Source organism: Danaus plexippus (assembly GCF_018135715.1).
Source record: "Danaus plexippus chromosome 22 unlocalized genomic scaffold, MEX_DaPlex mxdp_27, whole genome shotgun sequence".
NCBI classification, from domain to species: Eukaryota; Metazoa; Arthropoda; class Insecta; order Lepidoptera; family Nymphalidae; genus Danaus; species Danaus plexippus.
In genome coordinates this window covers 1,159,121-1,173,737 of record NW_026869855.1, presented here as the reverse complement: position 1 = coordinate 1,173,737, position 14,617 = coordinate 1,159,121, and the positions used below count along the sequence as shown (strand labels likewise).

General features: G+C 28.4%; 1 protein-coding gene across 1 annotated transcript; it reads right to left on the bottom strand.

Annotated features, from left to right (window-relative positions):
* Positions 1-1,373: 1,373 nt before the first annotated feature.
* LOC116773634 (protein IMPACT-like) lies at positions 1,374-3,915 on the bottom strand. The gene is made up of 6 exons (XM_032666127.2): positions 3,774-3,915; positions 3,468-3,700; positions 3,149-3,281; positions 2,836-2,939; positions 2,013-2,207; positions 1,374-1,499 (listed from the first exon to the last, which is right to left on the bottom strand). The coding sequence occupies exons 1-6, from the start codon at positions 3,798-3,800 to the stop codon at positions 1,406-1,408; spliced, it is 786 nt and encodes a 261-aa protein (XP_032522018.2). The 5' UTR covers positions 3,801-3,915; the 3' UTR covers positions 1,374-1,405.
* Positions 3,916-14,617: the final 10,702 nt, after the last annotated feature.

Genomic DNA, 14,617 nt, shown 5'->3' with positions numbered 1-14,617 from the left:
GAGGACAGCGTATATTTATATATATACTAGCTGTTACCCGCGACTCCGTCTGCGTAAGAAAAATAATAAGAAACTATGACATAACTTTAAAGCCCCGTAAGCGCCCTGCCTCACACTCCCGTCCCGTTAAACGCGGTTCAGCCATTTTAGATATTAGCCGAAACAAACATACACTCGTATTGTGTTTACATATATATAAAAAAATAGGGGTTGGTGATAAAAAAACAAAAATTTTGGGTTGTATGTATTTTTGATGGCACATTATAAAAATATAAAAACAAAAAATTTCGTTCAAAAATTAAAAAAAAAGGTGTGCGTGCGATTCACACACGATAGAAGTGAAACTTCAGTAAATCGAGAAAAGAATGAGATGAATATATATAACAAGGGTAGGATAATTACAAAGTTTATTCGTTTAAAAATGAAAGTATTTTGATTAATTTTAAAAGATATTTTATTTAACATATGTTACATAATTTATTGAAAATGTATATAAAATTAATTTTAAAATGATGATTATTTTCAAATATCGTTATTAAATTATATGTACAATTTAAAAATTATCCACATTTTATTTTAAAACTAAATCATTATTCTTTTTTAATATCATTTTAATTTTCAATTTTCTTACAATTTATTTTACAATTCAAAAATGTTCATACGTCTTAAAATTGTTTTTGTTTCCTATAAATCTAAATGATAAATCATTTTGTTAATTTAAGAATTATTAAATATAAGTTTAAATTAAATTAATTTTTTTTAAATATTTTAAATCATGAATTATAAATTAAGTATATGTTTTTAAATTAAATTATTAAATTTTAAAGTTTTTCCAACTAAGTTATTATTAAATTTAATTATTTTTTTTAATTATTAGCTCACATACTTTTCACATATAGTAACACAAGTTAAATGCTCAAATACAAGCAAGTATTGAACAGTGTGCTTTGGCTCACTAATTACAGGCGACTATGCTTAGAAGACGGGAGTGGGGACGCTACGAAGTATGGAACAAAGAGGAGAGACCGATAATATAAAATAGTATGTATATTTCTGTCTCATTCTTTACCGGCTTCATTCTACACATTTTTGTATTTGTGTCTCTTACCTGTCGTTTTTTCCGTTGCATCAGGTTTGAAATCCCAACGATTCTAAAGAAGTTTCACTTCAAAAAAAGTTTAAGGGTGAACAACCCTTATCACTAAGGGGAAAAATAGATGTTGGCCGATTCTCAGACCTACTCAATATTCTCACAAAATATCATGAGAATCGGTCAAGCCGTTTCGGAGGAGTACGGGAACGAACATTGTGACACGAGAATTTTATATATAAGATATATATATATAGTTTTTAAATAAATAAAACTAAATTAATATTCATATAATAATTTAATTATATAATATATTTATTTCTTCAATAAACCAGCTTGTTGTATGACCTGTCTTGTGGCGTTGTTGATGTGTCTAAATCTATCAGGACCTAGTTGGATTCCACCGTACCTAATGAAAAATATTGTATTAAAAAAAAATAAGATGTTTTTGTTTGTCTCGAACAGGAAGTGCTGATGAGAATTTAAAAATGCTTTTTGTATTGATCAGTCCATTTAAGTAAAATAACAGGGTGTATAGAATTATTGTACGACCAATAGAAGTCAAGTAAGTATCTATTAATAAGAAATTTGATGACTATGAGAAAAAAATATTATTTCTAAAAGATTTCTCTGCATGGGCTGTTTAAATGTTTATAAAACAACCTACTTTTGTGATGTGTTTTGAATTGAGAAGATTTTTTTTTTAAATTATAAGCAAACCAAGGTCAGGACAAAAGTTACTTTTGCATACTGTTCTTACCGTCTCAACTGTGATTGAAGAATTTATATATATTTTTTTATTTTATTGATTTTATTTTATTTTGAGAATTGCTATGTGAAGTATTGATAAAACTATGAATAATAAGGAATGGCAGATATATATGTATATAATATATATATATACATAGTAAAATACACGTACCATCTGGATACGACTACGAGAGTGTTCCTCTGGTCCAGGATGTTCATGAGATGCAGCATCCTGCCCCCCGCGTGACTCTCGCCGTCGTCGTCACAGTCTTGTAACGTCAGTTTGTCCGTCACTATCCTATACGCGTACATATTGTGAGTGGCGTTCTGTATCTTCTTGTTCTGTTTCAATTTCGCCAGAACTAAGCTGGAACAATAAAAAATTTATACAGGATTCGAACCCGCGATAAGGTTTTTCATATTCGAACATTTCAATCACTAAGCCGTCGCGTCGTTATTGAAAATAATGTATATATATATATAAATATTTAGAAAATTTAATAAAATCATGTAAATTGATTCAAAACTAACGTTATTTTAAGAGGCATATTTGAGAATTATGAATTGGAAATATGGCGTCACCCATAAGATATAGAAAATATACTTAACCAACACAAGGATATAACACGCCGTAATGCAATGGAAGTTTTTAGTTTAATCTCAGTTATTCATTGATTTTGTATTATTTTAATTAATCGTTACTTCGAACAGTTACCTTACAACATATATAAAGAGGACAATATTGCTCTACGGGATCATCAATAAAATTTTATGTTCAGGACTGTATAATTAATCCAAACCTTATTCATAATATTATTAACAGAGAAATGTGCAGATTTTTGCAAGCCTAAAGTATTTTCTATAGCTGTATAGACAAGAACATGATTTTTGGATTGTAATAAATTCTTATAAATCATAAAAAAATAATTTATTTTGTTAGATTTTTCTGAGTATATATGTTTTCGATGGTTGTTACTTAATGTAAAGTAACTTACTTAATATCTTCTATACTATAAACTTTGGCCGCATGTCCCTGAAACGAGCTCTTCCTATCGACGATCACCTCGCCGTGAGTTATTTCAGGACATTTTATATCCAACTGTAAGATTTATATAAATCAATCTTATTTATAACATTCATAATGTTTAATTTATTATGTTATGTATTGATACTAAAATATTAGACAGTTATTTAAAAAAACTTTAGTTGTTTTCATACGCAAAAGTAGCAAATGTCCACAGACATTCATCCATTCATGCAAAATTTTCATTTATAATATAATATGTAAAATATATGAATATTTATAACCTGTGATAAGTCCAATGTATCCTCTATATGTTGAGTTTTTTCTTTCTTTTTATCCTCTACAGGTTTTATTGTTTGTAGCACCTCTCTTATCTTTTCAACCCATTGATATATAACCGTTTCACCGACACATTCTCTAAAAAATATTAATATTAATAAACATTGATTGCTGCTTAAATATTATGCAACTAGTTTCTGTTGTACAGATAACTATGAGATGAGTGTCTAGAATAACCTTCGTTAACTAGTCATGCCACACAAACAATGCAATCATTAATGTAACATAATTATTATTAGATGTTAATAATAGCGGTTATCTTACAAATATATTTCATCCAAACAGTAATGTAGATTTTCTTTCGCTTTTCTGTCCATCCAAGGAGCTGATAACTCGTATTTTGGGGGTGCTTGACCTGGGTAACCGTCTGTCATAGTTACATATAAGATAACTTCATTTTTGTTATCACTAACTCTGATACTATATGATCTCGTCTGCTCGCAATCTGTTGTGAAATCGCTTCCATATATTGAGCTTAACGCCTCCACTTCTTCGATCTGTATACATGGAATTATTACTCGTTTTTTTTTCTTAAAAGAAAATAACAGAAATCTAGTGTTAAATTAAAACCTGTTTAGTTAAATTCTCGGCGTCCATTTTGTTATGTGAATTAATATAAGTGTTTGTTATTAATAATTAATTATTACTGCGTTTCTTTTTGTTTTGTTAAATGTTTTAGCTCCGTTCGCAGCTGTTACTGTGTGACATTGTCAAAATGTCAAAAGCTTAATGTCAGTAACACCTTCAAATAAAAAAAATATCAAATGAAATAGATAAACGACGATTTTATTGTTGATTAACATAATTAAGGAAATTTCTAAAAGAAATCCCGTTTTATAAAATCATACTATATTCTTATTGAGGTTAAAATGTAACATCAAAACTATATATTTGCTGGAAGACACTAGATGGCGGTAAATATGTAATATAATATATGATTTTTTATTTTATTTTACATGTTAAATATTCATTACTAAGCTGAGACAAGGTGTCTTTTTTTTAAGACTGAAAATTTTAACTTACTTAAATTATAGCTTTACCACCGGTTTCAATTACAGCCTGCAATAAATTTACTCTACTGCTTGCGAGAGATAAAATCTAGTGTAAAATTTTTTTAGTTAGCTTGTCATCACAACTGAAATTAAATATATTCTATATCACTTTTCTTTTCTAGTCAAAATCTTTGCGATATCAATCTGTTTCTCTTATTGACTTAATCTAATGATATGAAGGAAGTAAGTACAAGCGGTTTTAACCATTCTCGATAAATAGAAAATAACCCGACAGTTCTCAATATTATGATTATTTTCTAGTTCACAAATTCTTGCAAGATACCAGTGTGCAAAACGTAGCAACCTCTTCCGTAAGAAATGGTTTGCGTGTGCGACAAGATCTTCGCAAATAAAAGTTTCCTCAAAGAAAAAAAAAATATCTTTCTAATGGGTAGGATCAATTGAAGTAAAAAAATAGTGTATTTCTTCTGACTTAAATGTGATAAATTCCAAATAACTAGAAAGACGTAGTGGTTCAATAGTAGTTTAATGAAAAAAAAAAAACACCTGTATATTAGAAGTCCGGTTAAATTCTTAAACTATTTAAATCATAGCATAAGCAGGAATAAAGCTGTAAAAAGGTTTTAAGCTGCTCAAAATAGAAAATCGCACTAAGCTCACAAACAAGGTAATATATATGTATGTTAAAATGTATATTTCTAATAGTTAGACAAATTATAGTCGGATTCATCAATCAACAGTCAAATGTAATAACGTTGGACGGGATTGGCATTAAAAGTAATTTTCGACTCGAATTTATTGGATGACGGGCTTAAAGAAAATAACTTGTAAAGAGAAATTCTATATTAAATTTTTGAGCAGTTTTAACTTCCAGGACGATTGCTTGCTATTCTTGACACCGATTCATGTAGACGGAGGCACTCCGGTTTGGTCAAAAGACACACTCAACATTTGAATAGAGCTAAGAGCGTTCGTTGCTGCAAGAAACATTATCGTTCAGGATAGTATTAATTGGTGAACTTTATAATGAACGGCCAACCATCAGTACATTGAATATTGATATAAGTCTTCATGGATTCCACATCAGTAAAACAAATTCAACCACTCCTAACAGAACTATATCGCTTTTTTTTAAATAACGTATTTTGAAATTTTTCATTTAAATGATTAATTTTTTTTATCTTAACTTAATATTGTTACGAATGTAATGATGACTTATACAATATTATATTTAGGTTATAAATAATATATATATATATATATATATAATAAAGTGTATTCAAGTATAACTTGATAAACGTCTTGGCTTTTAGTGATGTAGATAAATCGTAATTGTATCTCGTTCTTAACATTTCTATTCCTAAACAGTAAACATCAAACAATAAACTGCTTACAAAATAAGTATTTTACCAAAGGGTCAAGATTTCATAAGAGCTCTGTCAATACTTCAAACTAATTTTATTTTGTTATTCCAGAAGTATTACGTCTTATTCGAACAAGCGTTTCTTGTAGAATTCATGTTCAGAGATATTTTTAAATAATTAGTAGCTTTTGGTCTGTCAGAATCAAAAAACAAAAAATATCTTGTCTATGATACAAATGTAAATATTTATGTCAGTTCAATATTTTTTTTTTTTTTGTTATTTCGAAAGCATTGTGTTTTGTGAAATTTATTACACATTTAATTTATATGTTATAATTCTGTTCCTTTAAGACGAGCGCCGTCAAACCAAATACAGACAGTTTCCATTCATTCGTACGAAGCTATGTACTTTCAGTTTGACGTTACGAACCCCTGATAAGGGTTTCGCAAGTGTCGTATGTGTTTAATATAGGGAGATCTAAGTTCTCATCTCGTCTGCCCGTGATCACGGTTGCTGCAAAGTAACCGAAACGTCGAGAGTATGTTGTTTTAAAAATAATAAAAAAAACGCGTAATATTCTAACATATAAGTTTTATTTAAATGTTTAATATAATATAATGGACGACCTTGCAATAATATGACGAGTTTTCGAAATTCAAAATCGTTTCAAAGTCTAACCAAGATGGCTTTATATTTAAAATAATAAGCTGTCATTACTTCAATAGTATTTCGTATAGTTTTTTTTTATTATCATTTCATTAAGTGACTTCCTTTTCTAAGTAAATTGAAATATTCAATCAAGTGCCACAAATGAAAGTACGGTTCTCAATTAATTAAGCTAAAAAATCTATGAAGTATGTTAAATGTTCTTACAGAAAACAATTTGAAAGATTTTTTTTTCAGAAGGCAATGGTCTAAACGATTTCAGAAAACCTGCCAGTCTTTAAAATTCTTGGTTTTTACTTTTAATGAATTCGATATTATGTGAGTATTATAATATTCCATATACAAACTATATAATAGTATATTAAAAACGGTATTGGAAAGTCATCAATGAGAAACAAAACGTTGAAGCCACAATCCCAACGTTAATTGAACGCGGGGGAGCAATATGGCTCTTTTAATTTTTACACTGCCACATACTCTAGGGCTGGCCGAGTACATAATAAAATTAAATAAACCGATTATAATATATTAATTAAATTAATATTTAACTAGCATAAAATGTTTCTTACTTGATTTTAAATTCGATTTATTTATTTTTTCTCACTAAAATGTCACTTAAAAGTTAACAGAAGATAAAAATAATTTGAACTACATCTATTAGTGACTTTGTTTGTATTATCTTAACGGAGTATTCAGTTTTAATAGATGATTCTTAGTTTATAATGTTACTGAATTAGAATAGAGTCTTTTTTGTTATATAATTTTGAAATGTTAATTAATTATATTTTAAAATTTAATATTTAGATAACATGAGCATAGACTATAAAGTTGGGTTTAAATGACAGCCGAATGTTAAATGTCATAATATTTTTGGCGGTAAAATTTAATATTTTATTCGTCAGCCCTATAACACCAAGCTTTCAACGCTATCACGGCTCTCAGCTTTCAACGTTTTTCATTTTTCCCGTCCATTCGTTATTCACAAATGAATTTTGTTCGACCTCAAAGCAAAGCAATATGGACCTTATCCACCGCCAAAATACCAATACGCCAATAAAATTCACTTGGAGCGAGATATTTTAAAATACGTTTGCTTATTTTATTCAGCTTAACATTGCGGTTTTTCATATAAATCCTCTTTGGTGGAATTGACGTTCGAATTTAATATCGGTTTTAGTTTCAATAATGAAATGTTATTTATTCAGAATTATCTGTAATCGGTCTGTTGAACATAAATGAGATAACATTGTCAATAATTAAACAGCTTATGGGTTTAACTTAATATTAATGTGAACTATTCATGATAAGTTTTCATTTTTATGCTTTTTATGAAACACAAAACCAAGAAAAGGAATAAGATGTATAACCTCCTTTGTTATTATGTAATAAAACGTAAGAATATAGATTAAAAATAGTTATATAACAACATGGCCGTCCTCCAGGGAGTTGCTAGGGTGACAAGTTTATCAGACAGGCGCACTCATCTTATGGTTTAGTTCGCTTCATAAAATTAACCCGTTTAATATTTACTTAACTGTTACTAAATTCTCTTAACTTACACTAGTAAATTAATTCATTATTTAAAATGTCTTTAAACATATTAAAAGTATTTCATTATTATACAACAAAAATAATTCTTTATTAAATAGCTAAAACTATATACATTATAAGTTAACCGAGTACACAATATATCCTATATAAATAAAAAACACAAACTGTCATGTATATAACACCAAGGAGGTTGTATAATCTATTTATAACCTTCACAGTATATAAGCGGAGTAACATAATGGATGCCGAGGGCGCTCTCTTAAGTGGCGATAACTTGACAGTTGAGCTTAGCAGTCTCGCTTGGCGCAAATGGGGATTTAGACGATATTGACTTACAACGTAGGGTTGCTTCTTGTTATATAAAATTATGGTATATTGATATTTTATATGAATTTGTACACATTGTACGTATATAATAGTATTTTTGGAACGTTGTATCGGGTTTGTATGCACGTTTGGTTGGATTGTTTTTTTATTTGTCCTTTAGCTATAATGCCGATGTCATTATTTTCATTATTAACTTTATTTTTCTTCAGATTTAATGAAAATGTAATTATGCACATTAATTAAGTTCCATGTTTTCATATCATATCGTTAATCATTCGTTTTATAATGTCATTTCATGAGAGTGTTTTTAAATAAAAAATAAAAAACGTAGGAACGATGAAAATTACCTATAGCGCATGTTATAACAACAGTGAGGATTACATTATTTTTTTTAATAAACATTGACATCATTAATATGCCAAAAATATAATTAAGTTTGACATTGGCAGCATCTTCTACGAATGAAGCCATAGTTTAAAAAAAATATACAATGAAGTTGACAGTTCAGGTATCTTTAATTTATCACAAATCAAATTATTTAGATGTAAAATATAAATATATATAATATTTATATAAATTGTAAGTTATGAATTCAACAAGCCAGCCCTATACGATCTCGTTACGTAGTACGGGATTATCAGATAAGGGCGGGTTGAAGTTTAATTGAATCCCAAAGTTTCGCCCCAACCCGGCCAGCACCCAGCCAGCGACGTGATTGGTTCGTGGAAGACATTGTTGATTGTGCCATTGTGATCCGGTGTAAACCAAACATTCGTAGTAGTTTTTTTTATATAGATTTTACTATATAAATATATTTTCGTTTTATTTTATTTTAATCGGAATAATCGGTATTTCAAAAACGTTGCTCCTCCTATGTCACAGATAACAAATATTTATACTTTGTACAAGGTACAGTTTTCAGACTTGATTTTTAACGTTCAGCGTTACTTCAAGTAACGTCCTACAAAATGGCTGAATCCAGTATTAATAGTTATCAAATACAATTTGATATTTAAATGTTGCATACAAAATTACAATGGTTCAGTATTATAATCGGTCATAAAAATAATTCTAAGGGTTATAATATATTATAATTAGTATGGCACAGAGGGCGCCACTTGTAACACCTTACTGATTTGCTACAAGTCAATTCTATGAAAAATTGTAAGAATTAAATAAAACCTATTTAAACAATAATATGATTATATAATAATGGTTTTGATATATGTTGCATGTATTCAATTTGAAATATTTTTGTCTTATTTTGTTGCGTTGTTACAAAATCATTTTGTTTATTCCTCGATTGATTGAAACTAAACTTTAAAGTTATAGTGTTTAGGTTTATTTTTGTTCTGAATTATCGCAAGGTTATTTTGCCATCAAATTAGTCACAGCTGAAGAATATAGAGCGGATGTTTTATTATATGTATTAATGTACGAAATGTTGATTTGTATCTCTCCATGTAATGAAGATTATAAATATATATACATATATATTTAAACTGTCAAATATTAAATTTGACTTACTTTTCACGAAAAAGTTTTCATTAACTACTCCATATTTGATATTTTTAAAATATTTCTTTTCAAACTTATCCTACGTATTTGTAACCAATAAAATGATATTTTTCGTAAACACTTGTTACATTTCGATATAATGTTGAGTCTTGAACATGCTTTTTGATATTTAATTAAAGATTAGTATTTAAAATACAATAAATAGGCAATAATATTAAAAAATCCCGCGAGGATATTTAACATGTCCACACTAAATTAATTTCGTTTTAAAACATTAATTTTTTCATTTAAAATTTTACATAAAACAAAACATTCAAACTGATTTTGCCCTTAAATGAAATCTTTTATTTTAAAAGTTTTCATAGACATTACTCTTTAAGACATGTTTAATAATGTTTGCCCGCGACAGTATACATGTATAATTCCAAATTAGGCTCAAAGATATAGTGTTAAACAAGGCATCGTATTTGTTTAACTAGCTCAGCTTGCGACTTCGTTCGCACGAACTTCGGGATTGGCTTCAAAGATAATCGAATACTTTGGACTTAATTTATTATATATATATTATATGTATATTGTGCCCGATGTTAAGCGATACCTATACCGCGTGTTACGTGACTAAAACTAAATACAACGTCTCTATAATGTTCTTTAAGAAATTATTTGGTATTTTTATATAAGTTATAGTGTATATGTTATTCTGATGTCTTAACTGGTTGATGAAAATCCATCCAGTAGTTTTTGGGCGAATGAGTAAGAAACATCTTCCATCCTACAATGAATCCACGCAAATCTACTTCTCTATAAAATTAGTATAGTGTCTTTTCGTTTTTAAAATTAAGTATTCGATTCTCTTTGAAGCTAATCCCGAAGTTCGTGCGAACGAAGTCGCAAGCTGAGCTAGTTAAACAAATACGATGCCTTGTTTAACACTATATCTTTGAGCCTAATTTGGATTTGCACGTATATACTATATATATAATCTATTGTTTCATTTATGTCCGTCTGTTTTTTATTATATAACGCTATTAAGTGTAAATTATATTATTTTCATCAGCAACATGTTGCTCTACTTGCCGAGTGAAAGTGTAATCTCTTGTAAACAGACAAACGTCATTAGAACAATGTATTATATATAGATGGAGTGTATTTTATAAATTTAATTAATTACTTCAATTGCTGATTCATTTATATTTTTTATCAAAAAATTTATTAACGATGTCTTATATATATATATATATATATATATACATATATATAGAACATACTTTTGTCATTTTGTTGTTGCCAATAATCTTTCCAAAAATGATCCCCCTGTATATTAAGATTTAAAATTAATTCAGCGATTCAATTTCAAATACAACTTATTGTTTATTGTGTGTCGTTAAGGCTTATATTTTTTCCGAGCTGTATTTAAGCTAAACCAATTTTGTATAGTGTTACCCTCAACTAATGATATCTGCGACTTCCGAATGTATTCAGTTAAATAAAACTAATATTTTCGTATGTACCTACTTATCGTTTTTTATTGTTTTACAACCACACACTCCTGACGTTTCGGTTCCTTTGTAGCGGCCGTGATCACGGCCAGACGAGATCAAAGTGTCTGTCGGTTGGTCTTGTTATTTAGCATCTACCGCCGCCGATTTCTTAACTTCCTCCCGTATCGCTCTGGATGCACACATAATGTGCACGCTCACTGTGTCTTGATATTGCGGTGTTAGCCTTACCATTTTAATTGCACCTTCAAAATAAATACGGAAAGTTTCTAGTTAATCTTTAATTAAACTTCATATACGATAGTATCATGTGTGTATATCAATCCGGTTAGAGACTATTTACCACAAGTTCCTATCGTCACTACATACGGAGAGTTTAAAGTTTTTCATTCATATATCTTCACGTTATAGTATTACCATAGGTTACTGTAGCTGACATAAAAAATTTCTGGCGGATGCTGTGATTCTTGGTTTTAATTTTCTTAATAACTAGTATTTTCCTGTTATTATTGAATTATATAATCCAATCAAATTTGCACTCAGAATGAAATGATACAGTGTGCTAAAACAATGCATATAGTAACCTACGTTGCGGCTTTTTCATTTTAAATAACCTAGACATCGACTACGCCATCTGCGGGGCTGGTTTGTGAATTCAAACCGTATGAGGGGAAAGGCGAATGCATTAAAAAAAATAATTCAAATCGGTTCCGTCGTTTCGGTGTTCAGTAATATACATACGTACTGTAGAATTATATAATATATAAAGTTATATATGTATAATCTAACATTTGATTAAATAGTTTGAAAGAGGTTCCATTTTGGAATAACACTGGCTTGTAATTTTAGTGTTTTTTTTTTAATTAAACACGATAATTTTCGCTGTGTCCAGTAAAGCGGATAAATACAATCAGAGAACTTTTAATAGTAATTTCCTGCGTATACATATAGTGTTTTACAAAACAGTCAACAATAAGACGTATAACCAATTTGTTTATAAAACATAGGAAACTTAACAGAATTTAAATCGCAATTTAACTATAAATTACTGAACGGATTACATTATAAACTAGTTATAAATTATAAAATTATATCAGACTGAGACATTACATAAACATTTCTATTGACAGTCATAACAAAATTTAAATGACGTTGAAATAGTTGCTTGCGAGACACAAGTAAAGCAAGTACAAACTCAACCAGTCACTCAGCTAACCTTCATTCATTCACTAATCAATCTTTAACTCAAACCATTCCTATATTTTATTACGTTACAAAAACAAAATAATAATTACAAAGAAGAAAATTAAATGTATTATATACACGGGTTATGTTATAAGTAGAAAAAAAAAATGTCTTATAAATGTCAAACTACCTGAAAATTTTTATGGGATACTAGCTGTTGCCCGCGGCTCCGCCCGCATGTTGGTCGCTTTTCCAGACCAGACAGACAGACAAAAATTCCAAAAATTGTTTTTTTGGTTTCTATGTCTCTTCTTTAATCGCCTCCTATCAGTTTTTTGGAAAAACATTTAATGTACAGACATTCGATTTGTACTGTCTCATTATATGTATATTGAATATGATATATTGTTACTATAACGCTTAAAATAGCTTAGCAATAATTACTATATAGCTGTTAATATGAAATATTCAATAGTTTTTATAAGTGTACCAAAGAGTTTATTCTAACTCACGATTTACTTTCGTAACGAATGCAACAAACGCCGATTAATTTATTATTTATATGTGTGTTGGTAATAGAGGCGTTGTAAGCAACAGATTCTTACGTTATGATATAAGAAAAGTGACAGTTCATATTAAATCCAAGGAAGTCATTAAGACGCCATCTTAGATATATTCAAAAATATTTTAAATTTTTTTAATTACCTATTCAGAATGCGGAATGATTTATTGAGTATATAATTATAGCTTATTATTTAATTCATTTTTGGATTTTCATTTGGTGTTACCATAACAAAAATGTTTTATATTTAACAACTCGAACTTAATAAATTTTAACACTTACAACTTATTGTAAATTTTTTGTTTAAAATTATTTTTATTTTGCAGCTTGGAATAACAAAAGTAACAAACATAAAACAATATGTCATTAGAAGAGATATGCATTTTTACTTACATAATTATTAGACTTAAGTTTAGAAATTTATCAGAAAGCATATTAATATTAGTTTTTATCTGGTAAAGATTTGTTATATATCTTACGATTAACAGTACCAGTGTTCTTTTTCGTAGTGATCGTTAGTTAAAATGAAGAATATAATTTTATTTTGATTAGTATTACTCGTTAACATTCAAATTTCGTATATTAATATCTCATTGTAGTATTAAGATATATCACTCGTAAACTTTTAAGTGTCAAAACTAATATCTCTTTAATTTAATTTGATAAATCATTATGTTAATTAATCATCTGTTTGACGTTTTTTTTCTATCTTTCGCGGCAAAGGCACACAATATACATCCCGTTAGTATGAACCTCCATGGCTTAGAATTACAAATCATTATACAACATCACTATAATTTTATTTATACCATCCATGAATGTCAAGAAATACGTGTAACAAGCAATTTATTTGTGTTAAAAATACGACCTTGAGGAAGTGAAAACTTAATGTTAGTTATAAAATTTAATACATAATACATCGATAAATTGTACACAAACCGATATTATGCAAATAGCATTACGTTTCGACTTACGTATTATACAACGGTGATTAAGATTCTTAATACGATTGCTTAAAAAAAATGCACCGAGATAACTTTCGCGTTCAATTAGAATGAGCACGCGGTTTTCTGCCAATGTTAGACGATTTAGTTTTAATAATATTAAAAAAAGATACGATATTCAATGTTCTGTTATTTCTCAATAACAATAATTCAAGAAAATCTATCTTCAATAAATGGCTAAAAGACAAAAAAAAATACGTTTCATAATTTGACATATCATTTAATAAATTAAAATTACTCTATGAATCTAGAACGGTTTATAATAATCAACGTACTAGTATAAATAATTATTAATATTAGAGATTGATTGGTAGAAAAAAATGCAAGGAATTTAAAAATAACGAATAAATGTAATATATGTCACAAATGTTTGAAAATATTGTCAATCATTGACGAAATTATCTCACTATTTGGATATCGCTTATCATAGACAAATAAGATACCTTGACCAATATTCTTGTTAAATCCGTAGACATGTATGAAATCATTTTAATTTTATTAAAAACTATAAATAAGAGGTTAATAATGATATCATCGCTAGATATATATTTTTTGCAAAAAACTTTGTTTTGGGTATATGAACTCATATCAGTATCTATTGAGCATTGAGAACTGCAGCGAAAAGAATGACTATATCTTATTTTTATTTGAATCTAATGAAAAATATTATTATGTCACTGAGACACTATGTCGGTGATTACATTTAGCGGATATGTCAGAAATAT

What these genes read in the sequence shown, in the direction of transcription:
- LOC116773634 (XM_032666127.2), bottom strand. Translation starts at nt 3,800, where the DNA reads ATGGACGCCGAGAATTTAACTAAACAG. An exon ending in TGTTTGGATGAAATATATTT is followed by an intron (nt 3,282 to 3,467) that starts GTAAGATAACCG and finishes AATATTTTTTAG; the next exon opens with AGAATGTGTCGGTGAAACGG. An exon ending in ATACATTGGACTTATCACAG is followed by an intron (nt 2,940 to 3,148) that starts GTTATAAATATT and finishes TAAATCTTACAG; the next exon opens with TTGGATATAAAATGTCCTGA.